Source organism: Nannobrachium achirus (genome assembly GCF_963921795.1).
Source record: "Nannobrachium achirus genome assembly, chromosome: 22".
In the NCBI taxonomy this organism is placed as follows: Eukaryota; Metazoa; Chordata; class Actinopteri; order Myctophiformes; family Myctophidae; genus Nannobrachium; species Nannobrachium achirus.
The window spans coordinates 28,607,871-28,624,940 of NC_137829.1; the positions used below are offsets into that span (position 1 = coordinate 28,607,871).

Sequence of the window (17,070 nt, forward strand, 5' to 3'; positions counted from 1 at the left end):
AAGGAATTATGGGACAAGGACCACAGCTACCGTCACCTTCAAGAACGTGAGAGAGAGAGAGAGAGAGAGAGAGAGAGAGAGAGAGAGACAGACAGACAGACAGACAGACAGACAGACAGACAGACAGACAGACAGACAGAGACACAGAGAGAGAGAGATAGAGAGAGAGAGAGAGAGAGAGAGAGAGAGGTTATTCCCTGGAGGAGACTGTGAGTTTGTGTGGGGGTAGCACACCAACTCTGGCTCGCCTTGCGAGAGGACTCAATTGAAACTTGTTCGTGGGATCACTGTCTAAGCCCTTAATGCGTGGAAGCCCCCCCCGGAGGACTAGTAAGAATTCACAGCAGCCAAAGACAGCCAAGAGTGAGACACGGTACTCCTGCTGCTTACAGTTAAGAGACAATATGCAGCCATTTACGTGGATCTGTGCCCTTTTTCTCCTTTTCTGCATCTCCTCCAGCAGTGCTGAGCGCCACAGGTAAGTCAACCGAACAATGACTCCACCTTTTGTTTGCCGGGAAGGAGAAATCTTTCATGTATCAGTGCAACTCTGACTCTCCACCAGCAGCAGCAGGTGGAAAGCAGCACACTATGGTCCGACATCCCATTATTCCAAGACTGGTGAATGCTAACCTGGTGAATTCTAACCCTAAACCTAATCCTAACCAATGTAAGACTAATGAGATGTTGGATTTATGGGCAGTCCCCTATTGTTGTGGATCAGTTCCTAATCCCACTGACATTCCAGAGCAATGTCAAAAGTACTGATGTTTGGACATCAGTACTTTTACATACACTACGTATATTGCAAGTGTGGAACCTAATGTTGTTTTTGACTAACACCATATATCATCAAGTATGGCATTATTTAACTAGTTGCCTAAAATAGGGACAACAAACTTTCAACATGTTCATGTTGAAGGTTTACCACAAACATGTTATTCTTAAGTGCAGCCACGAAACATCACGAATGCCCCTACTTTGCATGCAGTGTAACATGTGGTTGAAGTGTGTTTACAAGGGAAAACATTTTGTTTTGATGGCATGCACTACGGAATACGGATCATGACACTCTCCGTCTCTGCCTGGAGGTGGACTATGGGAGGTATGACGCTGTGTCAGCTAAATGTAGCACAGCAACTGTTAATAACCGAAGAGCACCTGTCACACACTTTGCGGCCGCATCCTGTAAGGCTATTCTGGTTGATTTCTATCAAGTCTCAGATTCCTCCAGTCCCACTGGAGCCTGGGCTGCTTTTAGGAAGTCGCTCAGACGACGAGGCCAGAATGCTAAACATCTGGGAGAGTACACTTTGGCACTGGGCTAGAGGTTATCATGGCAGCTGAGATTACCTGTAGGCCTGGAATTTCGATGTTCGGGCCACTGACGGATTTTCCAGACTGTTCTCTGGTTCTCCTGACAAGTGAAGGGGAAGTGGCAAATTAACTGCTTTCAGCATACCTCCCTGTTTTGGGTAGGCATATGTCATTAGGACTATAGATAAAAAATACAAAATAATATATATATATATATATATATATATATATATATATACTTTATATATGTGAGAAATGTATATAAGTATATAGGGCTTCAATGGTTAACGTAATCTAATTTACTGTTGAAAAATACACGTGCAAGAGTTGCTGACTTGCTTATGGCAACTGTTAATGACTGTATAGTAAATACTGTGGCTAAAGTCAGATGGAGATGGGGGTAAAAAGAAACACACACACACACACACACACACACACACACACACACACACACACACACACACACACACACACACACACACACACACACACACACACACACACACACACACACACACAGGAAGTAAGGTTAACCTTGATGTATCACTGTGTGCAACACAACAAGTTCCTGATTAGTGAGCTTCTCCATCTGTGACCAACAACATCCTGCCTGCTGGCTTTTGCTCCATGGGGGGCCGTGTAGTAAAGGAGCAACTTTATTTACGCCGTTTGTTTTCCACACTAGTGCCATTGGGGCCATAATTAGATGAGGGTGGCTGCAAGGACTGCATTTGGAACAGCTAAATGAGACTATGGATCAATTGCCACTCCCAAACGCACATGGAGCCAAGCCAAGTTCACTGACCCAGTTATGTTGTTATTTACCATTTAGGCATTTAGTGGGAGACTGGTCAACACAAATGTGTGAGACCAGCAAACAACAGGTGCAAGTGCAAAGAAACAATCTAGGGTCAATCCAAAAATCAATCCTTGCATCTGTATAAACAAAAGGCAACATAACTTCCAGCAATGATGATGAAATAACACAACATTTGTGAAGAAGTAAGCAAACATATATCCGCTAGTACAGTGGTTCTCAATTATTATTTTTTTGGCTCAGGGAACCCCTGTAAATAACTTTTTAATCCACGGCAGCCCTGAATCACATCATATTACGGTAGTTAATATGTAATCTTACCCCCTAAGATACCGTATGTCACGAGGAAAACTTAAAAGAATATCCATTTCCATTAGGACAGATTGAAAATTACTTTATACTTGACTTTTAACCACTTGAACCCCAGCATCCCTATCCTGGGGGGAGCATTCACCAAAAATAGCAGATCTACAAGCCCAGAACGCGTCAGAACATGCCACGTTCTGGGCTTGTAGATCTGCTATTTTTGATGAAGAGATTTTGGTGTAGATTGAAAAAGAACGCACAGTGCAACTCAGGTCCGTTTTATAAAGTATGTGGTCTAAGGGGTTAAACTATACATTCCAAATATTAAAGTATTCTGGAGGCACCCCTGGACTTGTGTCACGGCACCCTAGCTAGGGTGCCAAGACAACCCACTTTGAGAAACACTGCGCAAGTATACAATACATACAGCATATCAAAATAGGTGACAAGAAGGGATACAAGGAGAGAGTAGTGCTAGGGGGTGAGGTGGAGTCTTAAGGGACTGTCACTGCAGTGAAGAATGGTGACTGAACCTGCAATCCTAACTGGCTACAATTCCATAGCTTGGAGCCAGGAGGGAGAAGAGTCTAGGACGCATATTTGAGGCAGGTACGAATTGTTGCATCAAATGCAAAATCGCAATGTGCCAGGTTTGCGTCAATGACATCAAACAAAAAATAGAAAGATTTCATTGAACAAGCAAACTGTGGATGTTCCATTCACTGCTGAGTTGGTCTGTAATTGCCTTGGTCCTTTTTTTTTTCCAAATCTCTTCGCTGAAATTAGCTTGAGTTTGTAGATCTGCTATTTTTGGCAAATGCTCCACCCAGACCAGGGATGCTGAGGTTCAAGCAAGACTGTAATAATACAGACGCTATCCCCCTGTCCTTCCCTCTTCTTCTACAAAGGCACTACAGACAAGTCCCTACTGGAAACCACCAACCAGGTGTGTGTCGCTATGGCAGGAGACTGGAGTGCTGCTATGGCTGGAAGAAAAACAATAAAGGACAATGTGAAGGTAAGAGGGTTCACAAACTCAATAGACCTCATAGATCCAAATATAATATCTGTATAATATTATAATGTAATATTGGTGTTCCAGTAATCAAAACCGTTCATAAAGTGGAGGTGAATGTTCAATACCACACGGCACTTTGATATAAAAACAACAAACCCACAGAATCTAAATGACCCTCAATAGTGTTCTCAAATTTGTTTTTTGTTTTCCTTGTGGGGATATTTTCCCTTCTCTTCCAGAAAATGTGGAATAAATTACATTTCGGATAGAAAAAAAGCTGGCCTGTACATTAAAAATGTGTGGTTTGACTGTAACCCATCTTTCTCCAACCGCCATTTCTGCTGGTGGTATTTTAAATGTTTTACCAGCTCAGTGTGAGCACGGCTGCAAGCACGGAGAGTGTGTCGGCCCCAACAAATGCAAATGCTTCCCAGGATATGCCGGAAAGACATGCAATCAAGGTCAGTAATTGGGGTCAACAAAGAGGGTCAACCAAGTTTCATGAAGATCACATTTCCAGTTTAAAGCCACTTTACTAGCAACTTTCACTCACATTTCATTGTTAAACGATTCCATATTTCATGTGTTTCATCTCGACACTGCAAAAAGAAGAAAGCCAAAAGAGGTTCCCTGCTGGCTTTACTAGAACATGTAATAGACCACATGAGTGCAATCAATGCCCTGTGTTTCATTACTGACCAGAACCTGTGCTGTCTGCTGTGTGTCACTCCTTTCCTCTGCTCTCACTCTCCTGTCTGTCTTTAATGTCATAATCTAAATGAAAAAGAAATACCATAATCTGATCTTTCTAAAAGAAGAAGCCAGTACAGGTCTGGCTGTGTGAGTAGGGCTCAAACTATCGATTATTGTCTCACTGCCTATATGGACCACCAGAGGTCCGGAGCGAGACTAACCGACATTATTAGTCGTGTGTGACCAGGTTACATTTTTCTTTTAACAATGTCTTTTAACTTTTAAGGTCATGTGAGGGGTTGGCTTTAGCTTTAGAGCAAAACCTCTGGACATAAAAGGCGTTAACTCTTTCAAAATCTTTTGAACATTTTTGAAAATAGCTGATGTACAAGCTCACAACGCCGGCCGGGGATCGATTATAAATCGATTATTTCATTAAATTATAGATGTTTTTCCCTGAATCAATTAAATCTATCTATCTTTTTTTTCACTGCAATGATGGGTCTGCACAAACAAGAATTGCACCCATATTACCTGTAATGTGTGATGTGACAAATAAAGATTGATTGAAATCGATGAGTTAAAATAACCTGTTGCATCCCTAACTGTGGGCCTGATTTCTAGATCTGAATGAATGCGGACTGAAGCCTCGTCCATGCGAGCATCGCTGTATGAACACGTATGGCAGCTACATGTGTTACTGTCTCAACGGATACACCCTGATGCCTGATGGATCCTGTGCCAGTGAGTTCTTCTATTATGATGAAACTAAAGATATGCAGTTTGTTTATTTAGATCAGTGGTTCCCAAACAGTGGCTTCAGGACTCATTTGTGAGTCGCGGACCAATTTTGATGTGTTGCGAGTTAATGAATATCTATTTATTTTTTGTATTCTACATTTTGTTCTTAAATATGATTAAAATGTTCAATACAATACGTTGTCAGCTTGTAGGTCTGCTGTTTTCACTGTGTTTGGGTCCCGGGCAATCTCTCTCTTGGGTCTCAACCTGAAAAGTTTGGGAACCACTGATTTAGATAATTAGTTATATAGTTGGATAGTTATTCAGACCACGGTTAGTTTAGACGTTTTGTTTAAGTGGTTTTGCTAGATTATTTTAGTGTTAGTTTTATTTATTGTAATAGGGGGTAGTCAGTGGCAACATTAAAAAAGTGAAAATAGCAGATTTACAAGCTCTCAGTGCTTCACATTGTGACGTTTAAGACGGGCACAGCTAAATGACTTAGTTATGATTATGAATAAACTAAGGGCATTTTCTCTATTACTTTACTTTTGTAAGCACACAGTACAGTTTGAGATAGTTATTGTTTTTTTGTAAATTCTCATTTTATTTCGGTTAAGTAAGATCTTTTGTCAATTAGTTATTTTGTTTTAGTTAACTATAATACCCTAACTTGATGCAGACAGATGCTAGGATTGATGTTTACCTGCCAATGCCATCCTAACTACTTTGTAGCATTTAAAGTTTCTTAGCACTTAGACTAGCAATTTACTCAACCACATACCCTGTTGGTTGACTATAGGGTTCATGTCACTTACACTAATCTTGCACATTGTAAGTTGCTTTGGATAAGAGTGTCTCCTAAATGCCTAAATTGTACATTGTAAGCCAACCACGTGTGTGTGTGTGTGTGTGTGTGTGTGTGTGTGTGTATGTGTGTGTGTGTGTGTGTGTGTGTGTGTGTGTGTGTGTGTGTGTGTGTGTGTGTGTGTGTGTGCGTGCGTGCGTGCGTGCGTGCGTGCGTGCGTGCGTGCGTGCGTGCGTGCGTGTGTGTGCGTGCGTGTGTTTGTTTGTGTGTGTGTGTCTAGACTCCAGGACATGTTCTCTTGCCCACTGTCAGTATGGATGTGAGGAGGTACAGGGGGAGATCCGTTGCCTCTGCCCATCTGCAGGGCTGCAACTGGGGCCAGATGAGAGGACCTGTGTAGGTGAGTACTGATGCTGCGGACGTTTCCAATCACGTTCAAGGTTGAAGGTGGTTAGAGCTTAATTTATACTGAAAGTCTATCATGCAACCTGAAGATTTGTTATCGTCTGTGAGTGGCGCGGTCGTACAACAAGGTATGCTTTTGCAAAATGGCACAACTGTCTAGTATACTGACAACATACTAGCTCTGTCTCACAGATTAGCTAGTATGTGTAACTAGTTCATGCAGTGCATGGGGTCAGCTGTCAGACAATATAATGGACAGACTCCATTATGTGGTTTTTTGACTTCCCGGTTGGTTAAGCGGTCTCCAGTCGAATGGATAAAGTGGAAATGTATTTCTTTCCACAAAACTGTTTGAGCAGAGACAGAGCCAATTTCCATTTTTAGTAACATGGGAAAAGTAAAGCAATAGCATTGGGGGAATGAGGCCTACCACAGATCTAACTGTTTAATCCTAGGCTAACATTCATGCATTATGTGTCCTTGCTTTTTTTCCCCCTCAGACATTGACGAATGTGTCACTGGAAAGAACCTCTGCCCATACAACAGGCAATGTGTCAACACATTTGGTAGCTACTACTGCAAATGTCAGAATGGCTATGATCTCAAATATGTTGACGGCAAATACGACTGCGTAGGTAAGGTATAAAATCATATAAGAGGTTTGTAACTGCCCTACTGTATGTTATACAGTGTCGATGAAATCATAAGCTTTCTTCCAGATCTTGATGAGTGCTTGTCCGGCACCCACAAATGCAGCCACCACGCTACCTGTCTGAACACTCAAGGATCATACAAGTGCCGGTGCAAGGCTGGTTTCAGAGGCAATGGCTTTGAATGCTCAGGTGAGACCGGCCGTCTGCAACAAATAATCATCCCAATGAACACTTGACAAAGTAGATGTTGACACCGGCGCATTAAGAATCGTTTCAATAGATCAGTTCTGACTGAGACAGCTCAGGGCTATGAGATATGAGCAGAGTGATATTAGCTGTTTTACAGACACATATGTATTTAACTTGGGCTCTTTAAACATCAGACAAACATCAGTCCTGCCAAGAGCGGTTTCCTGTTTTCAGACGACCCCTCTGCTCTTAACAGATGTTAGCTAGAGAGAGTCCTATAGATTGAAATCACACCTGTGTAAATATCTGACAATGTACTGCTCCACAGCCAGCCATCGAAAGGACAGGGGAAAGGCAGGTCTCAGTGTACTCCCTGAACCAGATACCAGATATTAGGGTATAGCCGTGGCGGCCATTTTCTGGTTCCACCGTTCCAGACCCCATGCATTTTTCCCATATCTATATAACAATCAGTTTAAGCCTATAGAATCAAGCCATCCAGGATCCTGGTGAATCGTGACCATAAAAGATTTGATAGTGTCAAATATTTGTTTTGCGGTTTTCAATAAAAAATGTTCACAGAATAATATGTTTTATGGCCATGATTCACCAGGATCCTGGATGGCTTGATTCTAGGCTTAAAATTATTGATATAAATATTTTTTGAAATTTCTACGGGAAAAATGAATGGGGTCTGGAACGAACCAGAGAATGGTCTTAAGTGGCACAGGAACATAAATGTGTATAGTTTATCTGGCTTGTAGAGGAAAAAAGCTGCATGGGTGCAGCTTTTTCTTCTCTTTTTTTTGGTAGCACAATGTGACTTAAATAAAGTTTGAGTAAATAAAGTCGACATCAAAAAGCCCAATACAGAAAACACTGTGTGCGTGCGTCATACACAACAAATGAAGATACCTTTATGTCTTGTAGTCAAGCCATTTTATCAGAGCCCGTGGGACGGAGACAGAGGAAGTGCAGATGATTCCCTCAATGGTGAGATCGTTCGGAATGCAAAACTATCGGTTTCCTCTTACCGACTCCTTGCCAGGCACCCCCACCCCCACCCCCACCCCATCCCCTCGACCCCACCCCACCTCTCCCTTGCTCAAGGCTGGCAATGCTGCACATGCATTAGTGAAAACAAGCTTGATATGAGGCACAGAACCCTCAGCATGAAACCACTGCATAGTCATAAACGCTTATGCACTCAGGATGACACTTAAGAAATATACTGAATACAGCATCTAGCTGTCATGCTTCAAGTGCATGGAGCATGATATTCCTGTCTGTCCACCTGCCTTCTTTGTGTATTTGCCAATCATTGTTCCTGTGATATGGTTGTTTACTTCTTCCACAACATGGTAAGTAACTGAGACAGATGTATGACTACATTTGTACGCCCAGGGTCCCATTGGCCAAGCTTCACAGGACGCACTGTGATTGGCTAGCGGGACACTTGACTAAATTAACTCATAAATAGCACCGCTCACTTCACACTAGGTGTGATTTCCTTTAACACACATCTTTGACATGAAAACGTTTGAGAAGCACTGTTCTACACAGTGTGTAATTCCAATTACGGCTCCCGGAAAAGTCATACACATTCTGACCCTGGTAATGTCGTTCCCACTTGTGATCGTAGTTCCAGAGGTCTGACACACTTCCTTTCCCTACCTGCAGTGATCCCAGAGTCCCTTGTGCCCAGGAACGAACTGCCGTTGCCCGTGGTGACGCGGCCGCCTCCCAAGACCCGCAAGCAGCCGTTCGACTATGATGTGGATGAAGACGGGAATGACGTCTTTGTTGGAAACCCCGGCGTTGAGGAGGAGGTCCAGTTCCCCACGGAAAAGACTTGGCCTAAAGAAGAGGAGGAAGACAACCAGTTCAATAGGGGAGATGTTTTCAGTAAGCCTCCTTCCCTCTTGGTTACCTCACAGTAGTTTTTCACTGGCGCTATAGGTGCTCTTAAAATAACCTTGCTTGCACATATTAACCAACTTAAGCCCATCATCAAGCTTGTAGATCTTTTGTTGTTTTTTGAGGGGGAAATAATATAATAACATTAATGTAATCGTGATAGTGATTAAACAATACTTTGATATGCATGTGCACACAGTGATAAATCAGTGGGAAAAAAATAATTATAATTAAATTATTATTTTTGCATTCAATTACAACAATAATGCGTAAATCATAGTCAACTTTTATGCACACAGCAAGCTGCGCTGGGGTGTAGTGATCCTGTGGCCATTCCCATACTGACCTAATGACCCAGCTGTGTAACTGTTTACTCTGCCTTTCTAGGAGAACTTGCATCCTTGATGGTCACCTGTCACAGATGTCTCCTGTCTGTTAAAAGACAATTTATGATGGTTAAGCTCTGCCATAATTACAGGCAAAAAACCTTCTCAGGCTGCAGATTTCTGGGCTGTGTTTGAAGGAGGTCTAGTCTAGTTCAGGTGTCCTGGGAGACCCCTTTTCCACCAGGGTTGAACAGGTTTGGTTCTATTTCACCCCACCTAAACTTGAACCAGTTCATAGTGTTTCCACTGAAAATTAATTGGTTCAGAACCCTAAAAGTTTGTTTGGAACTGGAACGAAAAAAAATATCATCTTGTCCTGAAGGTTGGAAGTTGCAGATGCGATATAATCAATGGCAAAAGCAAGCAAGGGGAAACTGTATCTGCCATTGTTGATTGAATTTCCTCTGTGAAATGATCAGTTCAGCCGATCATATACGACACATTGCTGGCAAGGCCTGGAATCGAACCTGGGGCCCCACAAGTGGGCGCCTAAAACTGGTGCTCAAAACTGGTGGAAACGTAAGTTGGTTTTAGTGAAAGCACCATGGTCCCGAGAATCTAGAACAGAACCAGTTCTAGAACCAAAGTTCTTTTGGTTGAAAAGTAAAATCTTTCAATATAATAATTGGATGTCATTATCAGCGTGGCCTTTCTCAACACAAACTGAGCTGAGCTGGCGTATTTATTCAGACAAGGAAAGCACGCAAAAACTAAAAACTGTGGTTGTCTGATTGGCCAAATGTAATCCTGGGAAGACTTCCCTTTCTTCTCCGTTAATGTATCTGAGATCCTAAAGTTTCACAAAAGTGCTGGCCTGTCAGACAGTATTACTTTGAGGATTACCATTCCACTAAGATAGGTCAGTGTTAAGCCCCCAACTAGAAAGCCCTGGGGTCTGTTGTTTCATGTTCCTCCATGTGCTCTTCATCTACACACTCTATGGGTTCCATGCTCTCTGAGTGTGCAGACAGTTCTAAAATACTGGGTGGGAAGTTACATTTGACCACCAAGCAAGAAAGACAAGATAGTGTAACAGGCTGAATGCCTCTGATTCTGATGATTCTGCTCCTACCTTGATTAATCGAACATCGGTACCAATTCCTCAATGTCATGACATGTTCTGTTCCTTTTCCTGCTTGAATCCTGTCGCTTACTGCTGAATGCTGTGTGGACATGCGACTTGAGGACATTAAAAAAGCAGCTGTTGAAAAGCAAATGCTGACCTTGAGTGTAACAACAATCCCACACAGGGAGAACTGACAAGAGGGCTTGGGAAAGAGGTGATTTAGAACCGTCATGTCCAGTTCTGTAACATCACTGCCTAATCTGACTACTAAATTAAGCAGTGGTGGAAAAAGTACTCACATTTTTTTACTTAAGTAAAAGTATCAAGACTGCAATATAGAAATACTCTGTTACAAGTAAAAGTCTGGAATTCAAAATGCACTAGAGTAAAAGTACGAAAGTATTGGCATCAATGTACTTAAAGTGCCAAAAGTATACAAAATGTTTGAGCTTGTAGATCGGCTATTCAAATAGCCTAGGTATAAAATAGGGCTAAAGTGGTTAATATATGTTTTCTAATACTATAATTTATATCTGCAAAGTAACAAGTAACTAAAGTTTTCAAATAATTGTAATGGAGTAAAAGTACAATATTTGGATCCGAGATGTAGTGTATTGTCTGCAAGTATTGAAAATTGGAAATACTCAAGTACAAATAAATCAAAACTGTACGGTACTTGAGTAAATACTTTACACCATTGAAGTTAAGAAAACATTATGGCCTCGATTACATTTTTCAAAAACATCAAATTTCATACTAGGCCATTTCAGACACGCACAAAGCAAAGGCATTCACAATTCACTACAAATGGCTCAGGTTCAAACGATAGCAATGCTCTTGATCTGACTATTTGTTTAACCTCAACGCTTATACGCACAGGCCCTGCTGAATTATGTCTCCTGACTGCATCCTCAGATGGATATCTAGATAAGAGCGGGCAGTGCTGTCAAGCAACGGAATGAATCTGAGTGCTGAGACAAAACAGTAAATGAGAATGCCTTTCACCGCCAGTCTTGATCTTTATGGAAACAACGACTCTGACAGCCAACTGTGAGTCTCTGTTGGCAGGGGCGTCACAAGGGGGGGGGGGGGGGAGTGGGACTGAGTTACTAGGGCCCAAGGTGGAGGGGCCTTCATTATTTTATACTTCAGCTACTGAAAAATAGCAGATATACAAGGTCACAGCGCGACACCGAGTGCCGCGCTGTGAGCTTGTAGATCTGCTATTTTTGAAAAGTCGTGAAAACGTGTACAAATCTTTGAATATATGTATTTTTTTAAGCGAACTTTTGTAACTCAAATTTTGATTCTGGGTGGTCCCTGGAACTAAATATTTTGAGATGGGGGTCTGTGGCCAAATACATATAATTTTGGGGGTCCTTCACATTGAAAAGGTTTGAGCACCACTGACATGGAAACATATGTTTTTCAAAAAATCTTAGAAGGATTTGAAATATTCAAAGACTTGCACACATTGTCACGATTTTTTCAAAAATAGCAGATCTACAAGCTCTGTGAGCTTGTATATCTGCTATTTGTCAATAGTTAAAGCACAAAATAATGCGCCATGAGGGGGCCTGCAGTGAATCCTTGTACCCAGGGCCCAGAATTTGGTGCGACACCCCTGTCTGTTGGGATTCAGGTAGCAAGAGGAGACAGGCCCCAGAGACATCCATCACCTCCAGGGTGGAATTTTACTCTGTCGGCATGTGAGGAGCCCAGGGACACAAGCTCATCCTGAGCTCGCACCCCCGTCTCCCCTGGGAAGAAGGCAGGGGAAGGAGGGAGGGGTACTAAAGACTCCCAAGCCTTTTATTATACTCCCCCTCGGAACAGCTGTTGTGCAAACAGACTTGACTCTCGGAGGGAAAGTCTGTCATCAGCCCTCTCCAGACCTCTCTGACACCAGCCCACTCTGGCCGAGCAGGTTCAATAAGCACATGCCTGTCGTACATCTGGGCCATTCAATGCAGGGGGAGTTCAATGCAGGGGCTTTAAAATGCTTGGGTTACTTTATCCTAAGGTTGAAATGTGCTCCCTCGAGAGATGAATGACAGCAGGACAGGTTTACACCTGCAGGTTAAAAAGTCCCCGCTCTTGGCTTTTGTTTTATTAGGGAAAATCTCCCCCTACTACATTATTTTGGAACGATCACTTACAACCACCTATTTTCGGAGGAATGCGTAGGTTGGAATGCTGTTGATGTTTTGATCAAGCAACAATAAGGAATTCAATATTTGACAAAACAGTCATCATATTAACCTTCACGATCCTGTGGTTGATACTCTGCACCCTCTGAACTCTCTTCCCATCTCTTTTAAAACAGCAGCAGAGGATTTTGAGTCTGTATTTGGACCTGCAACAGAAGTGAAGGAGATCCCGATTACACCAGTTCAGGAGGGTAATCATCAACCAACAGTCTGTCAAATCTGTCAAAAATACTGAAATTGCCATGTAGTTGATTTAGCTGATTTGGCATCATTTTATTTAATTTTTTTAATCTAGAATTCCTCATGGACTGCAACTTTGATCAAGGAGCATGTGAGTGGGTGCAGGACAAGACTGATGACATGGACTGGAGTGTAGCCTTCCATGACAATGGTAATAAACACATACACACACTAAAACACATTACCAAGTTACGTCATGTATATAACTCTCTACATTTGTGTGATAAAAACAACCCTGAAGAATTACGTTAATTCTATTCTTGGCCTGGACGGCCGGCATGGTGATCAGGGCACCATAGGCTGTAATGCCAACCTGAAATGTCGGGGTATGAATCCTGTTCCCGATGACCTTTGCTGCGTGTCACTCCCCATCTCTCTCCCCATTTCCTGTCAGTCTACTCTGCCCTACAAAGGCAGAGTGCAGTAACTACATTTTCGAATTTCACCAAAAAATGGGTTTAAAAGTGTTACAGCTTATCAGCCAAATGAGATAAAGATATAAAAGAGATATTACACTGATTGTACATCTGTCCTTGAGGTAATTGTTCATCCCCCAATATCATGAAGGCTAATTTGACCGTTGGGCGACACAAATAAGTCGGTGTGTCCCAAAACGTAGTTACTGCACTCTGCCTTTGTAGTACTGTCCTATCAATAAAAGGCATAAAAGCCCAAAAATAAACATTACAATAATAATAATTCTGTTCTAGTTCATCTTTATTTACCGTATTCCTCCAGGGGTCCTATTTTTTCCCCAAATCTCCTCACAGAATATTGCCGATCTAGCTCACAGTGACGCATTGTGAGCTTGTAGATCTGATATTTTAGCTGAATGTTCGCCCTAGAATAGGGATGCTATTAGGGTCAAGCAAGCCCCTTATGAGTCCTGAACTCCCTATGCATTCTTTCAGGCGGTGAATACTACATGGTCATGAACGGACTTCTAGGGGACGAGAGAGACGTTGCCAAGCTGAAGCTGCTCCTCAGTGACCGGACCCAGCAGGGCAGCTTTTGCCTGACTTTCGACTACCGCGTGGTGGGAAAGAACGTGGGTGCTCTCAAGGTGCTGCTGGATAACAACGCCTATCCGGTGTGGGAGCAGAGCGACAGCAGAGCCCAGGGCTGGGAGACGGAGCTCATCACCGTGGCATGGAAGGAGGAGGCCCCTCAGTCGGTGAGTTCTTCTTCACATATTAAAATGAATGACGATGGAGCAGTTTAGTGCCATGACTAAGGTTGGGATCCGGAACCGGAGGAAACGCAGGAACCAACATTGAGGAACCAGGAATCGGTTCCATCACATTTTTATTTTTCACACTGAGCTGGTTATGTGGACTTCACGTCTGCTATACAATTCCAATACCAGTGGTTCTGAAACATTTTAATTTCAAGGACCACCATAACTCTGAGAGAGTGTACAAATGGAACCAAATGGACCCTTATCCATTTGGTTCCATTTGTACACTCTCAGAGTTACAGCCCTGTAAGGGACCATTTGGAACCCCCCAATAGAAATCATTAAGGAATCGGACCGTTAATAAGGAATCGTTAACATCCCAAACCTAACCATGACATTTCTATGTACACAAGACCACTGACTGCTTCCTTATCCACTGACTTAATTAGAGACAGGACTGTTCAAAAGCTTTAACGTTCATGTACATTGTACACTGTGACCGGGAATTGTTTAGCTATCATCCTAGACAACCACCTTATTTTTTAAAAGAAGGAACTCAGTGTCGTCCAGTGGACTATTTATTGACTTTTAGTCACCGTATATTTTGGTTTACAATTTCAGATCACTAACGTTGCAGTAAATCTCACAAGTCTCTAAACTCTTCGCTCAACTAGACTAAACTGATGACAATCAAACAGCTTTCGATGGAATTACAAAGATTTTAGTTTTTTAATATAAATAAATAAAGCTGTTCCAAAGCAGTGGGTATAGGTTTGTCGCCACTGTTCTAGCATCTACTTTGCATTTAGAAGTCCCCAGACATATATATATATTCCTTTGTTGGTTTGGTTTTTCTTCATGTATTTACATGAATGTAATTTATTCAGATCACATCTGGTCTGCCACAGGTTTCTTTGCCATTTTTATAATTGGTCACAAGGCCCAGTGCTCCAGATATTCCAGGGAAACAAGGGATGCACTGTTAAAGATGACTAAAGGTTAAATGGATAGCAAACTGTTAGAAATGCCTACGTCATGGATTTGGTGTGGCTAATGTCAGGTATGGAACTGAGAGGGGGGGGGGGGGGGGGGTTACACAGTCCTGTTCACCCTGTATTGTCTAATGCAGTGTTCATTTTGATAGCAAAATTTTATTTAGTTTTCATCAGTATTTTGAATACATTTTTATTTAGTTTTAGTCATATTTTGGTCTTCTGAAATGTTTTACTTTACTTGTCTAATAAATATCATATAATGTCTTAGTTCTACTGGATCTCTTGGCCACAACTCCCTCGCACAAACACCATCTGTCAAACATAGTTAGATTCTTTACTCCCTTGCTTGGTCGGTGAAAAAGAGTCAACGAACATTTTTCTTCATAGTTTCAGTCAAAAGGAAATTAACACTGGTCTAATGTCTTACAGATTATCTTCGAGGCCGAGCGTGGGAGCGGCATCGGGGGAGAAATTGGGCTGGACAATGTGGTGCTGACCTCAGGTTCCTGTCAAGAAGATGAAAGGATCTTTTAAGAATGTGTCACACACTCACAGCCCTTTTCAACACATTTGAAACGTCCTGTGTAGCTTAGTTTGTGACCAAGGACATGTGTCTGAGATTCCAATTTTCAACTCCGACTGGTCTTTCTGTGGATTTTCTAAAGATTTACCATACTTTTTTTTTTAAAGCATGCATACATTTTCTCTTGTGGTTTTTCAACCCAATTCATCCAAGTAAAATACAATGGATACAGTTCGACATCCTTGGGGAGTAATTGGTTCGAACAAGAGTGCTTCGCAAGCTCACATCATGCTGCTACATCATACAACAGTCTTGAATTTAAAAATACATGTTGTAGTGGTTTCCGTTTGTATACTCGTGCTCTTATGACACAGATCATAATAAGATCTCAGGTTTATGTGGAAACGCCAGTCTTTTCTGTCAGCTATGACTAAAGTAACAGTATTGCGGCTTGTTTTCTTTTGTTTATCTGAAAGTACATTGTTGAAGTTACCTGAAATCAATCTAAGACGTGTAATGTGAATTAATAAGTGAGTCTTAGGTTGGTTAATTTGAATGCTCAAAAGTATCACTGCATAACTGCTGTAAATTATATGCTTTCATATTGTATAATTACATTTAAACGTTTTTTTTTCTAAGTTGGCCTTGATGTTCATATTTTTTCTCATATGCTTCAGGGAACAAATCATCCTCAAATGTGTATTTACAGAGTGGAAGGACAAAATTGATTAATTTGGGTTATTTGTTGCTTGTTCCCTCTGGGTTTAATGTGAAGTAAGGCAAAGTTGAGTAGAATAGGTCTATATAGTTGGCCTTCACATTTTAGCAATTCATAAACGTTTTATTGCCTATATTGTGACAATGTAAGGGTTGAATTGATAAAAGCATAATCTGTATCACCCACCTTAAATTATAACTTTATTTATTTATTTTAGGGACAAAGCCCATTTATCAACATCAGCTTTCACATCTATGTAAATAGGCCAGAGTTAGCCATAAACTAATTTTCATCTGTAGTCCCTGAGCAGGCTGTAATAATACGAGTAGTAGTTTCCTGACAAGTGACAATGAACGTTATCAAATGTATATTTGTTAATTTTAGGGTTGCAGACACACATATTTGGCAGTTGGCCGAACTAGCTACCAATTAAACTCCACAAGTCTCTGATATCAATCTTACAGAAATTGAGCCTCCTCCTTACTTCCTTCACAGGTGTTACCAATGATAGCCTACATGACAGGCTCTATTCCATTCTGGCCAAACCTTATAGCTCTATGGGCCAAACAGTCAGGGTGCTGATAGATATTGTGCATGTTAATTGGCTCACTGGAAACACTCTGCTACACCAGTGGTTCTCTAAAAAGTGTAGTCCAGAGTGTAGTCCATTGTTCATCGAGGGGGTTCCAAATATGGACCCCCTGTGGGTGTGTAACTCTGTGTACACATCACCAAATGTGGACACAGGGTCCTTTTGGTTCCATGTGTGAACAGGCTAATAATAATAATAATAATAAATAAATAAATAAAACACTCTGATGAGGCTCCTTGCAAATAAAAGATTGTACATTCTCAGAGTTATGAGGGTCCTTGCAAATAAAATGTTGTACA

The 17,070-nt window shown here is 41.6% G+C and overlaps 1 protein-coding gene across 1 annotated transcript; it reads left to right on the forward strand.

Annotated features, from left to right (window-relative positions):
- Positions 1 to 404: 404 nt before the first annotated feature.
- On the forward strand, positions 405 to 15,472 carry egfl6 (EGF-like-domain, multiple 6; the record flags this gene model as incomplete). The annotated part of the gene is made up of 13 exons (XM_080752813.1): positions 405 to 478; positions 3,349 to 3,458; positions 3,827 to 3,919; positions 4,776 to 4,895; positions 5,981 to 6,100; positions 6,606 to 6,740; positions 6,825 to 6,947; positions 7,878 to 7,940; positions 8,628 to 8,852; positions 12,643 to 12,717; positions 12,822 to 12,917; positions 13,678 to 13,940; positions 15,368 to 15,472. The coding sequence occupies 13 exons, from the start codon at positions 405 to 407 to the stop codon at positions 15,470 to 15,472; spliced, it is 1,602 nt and encodes a 533-aa protein (XP_080608939.1).
- Positions 15,473 to 17,070: the final 1,598 nt, after the last annotated feature.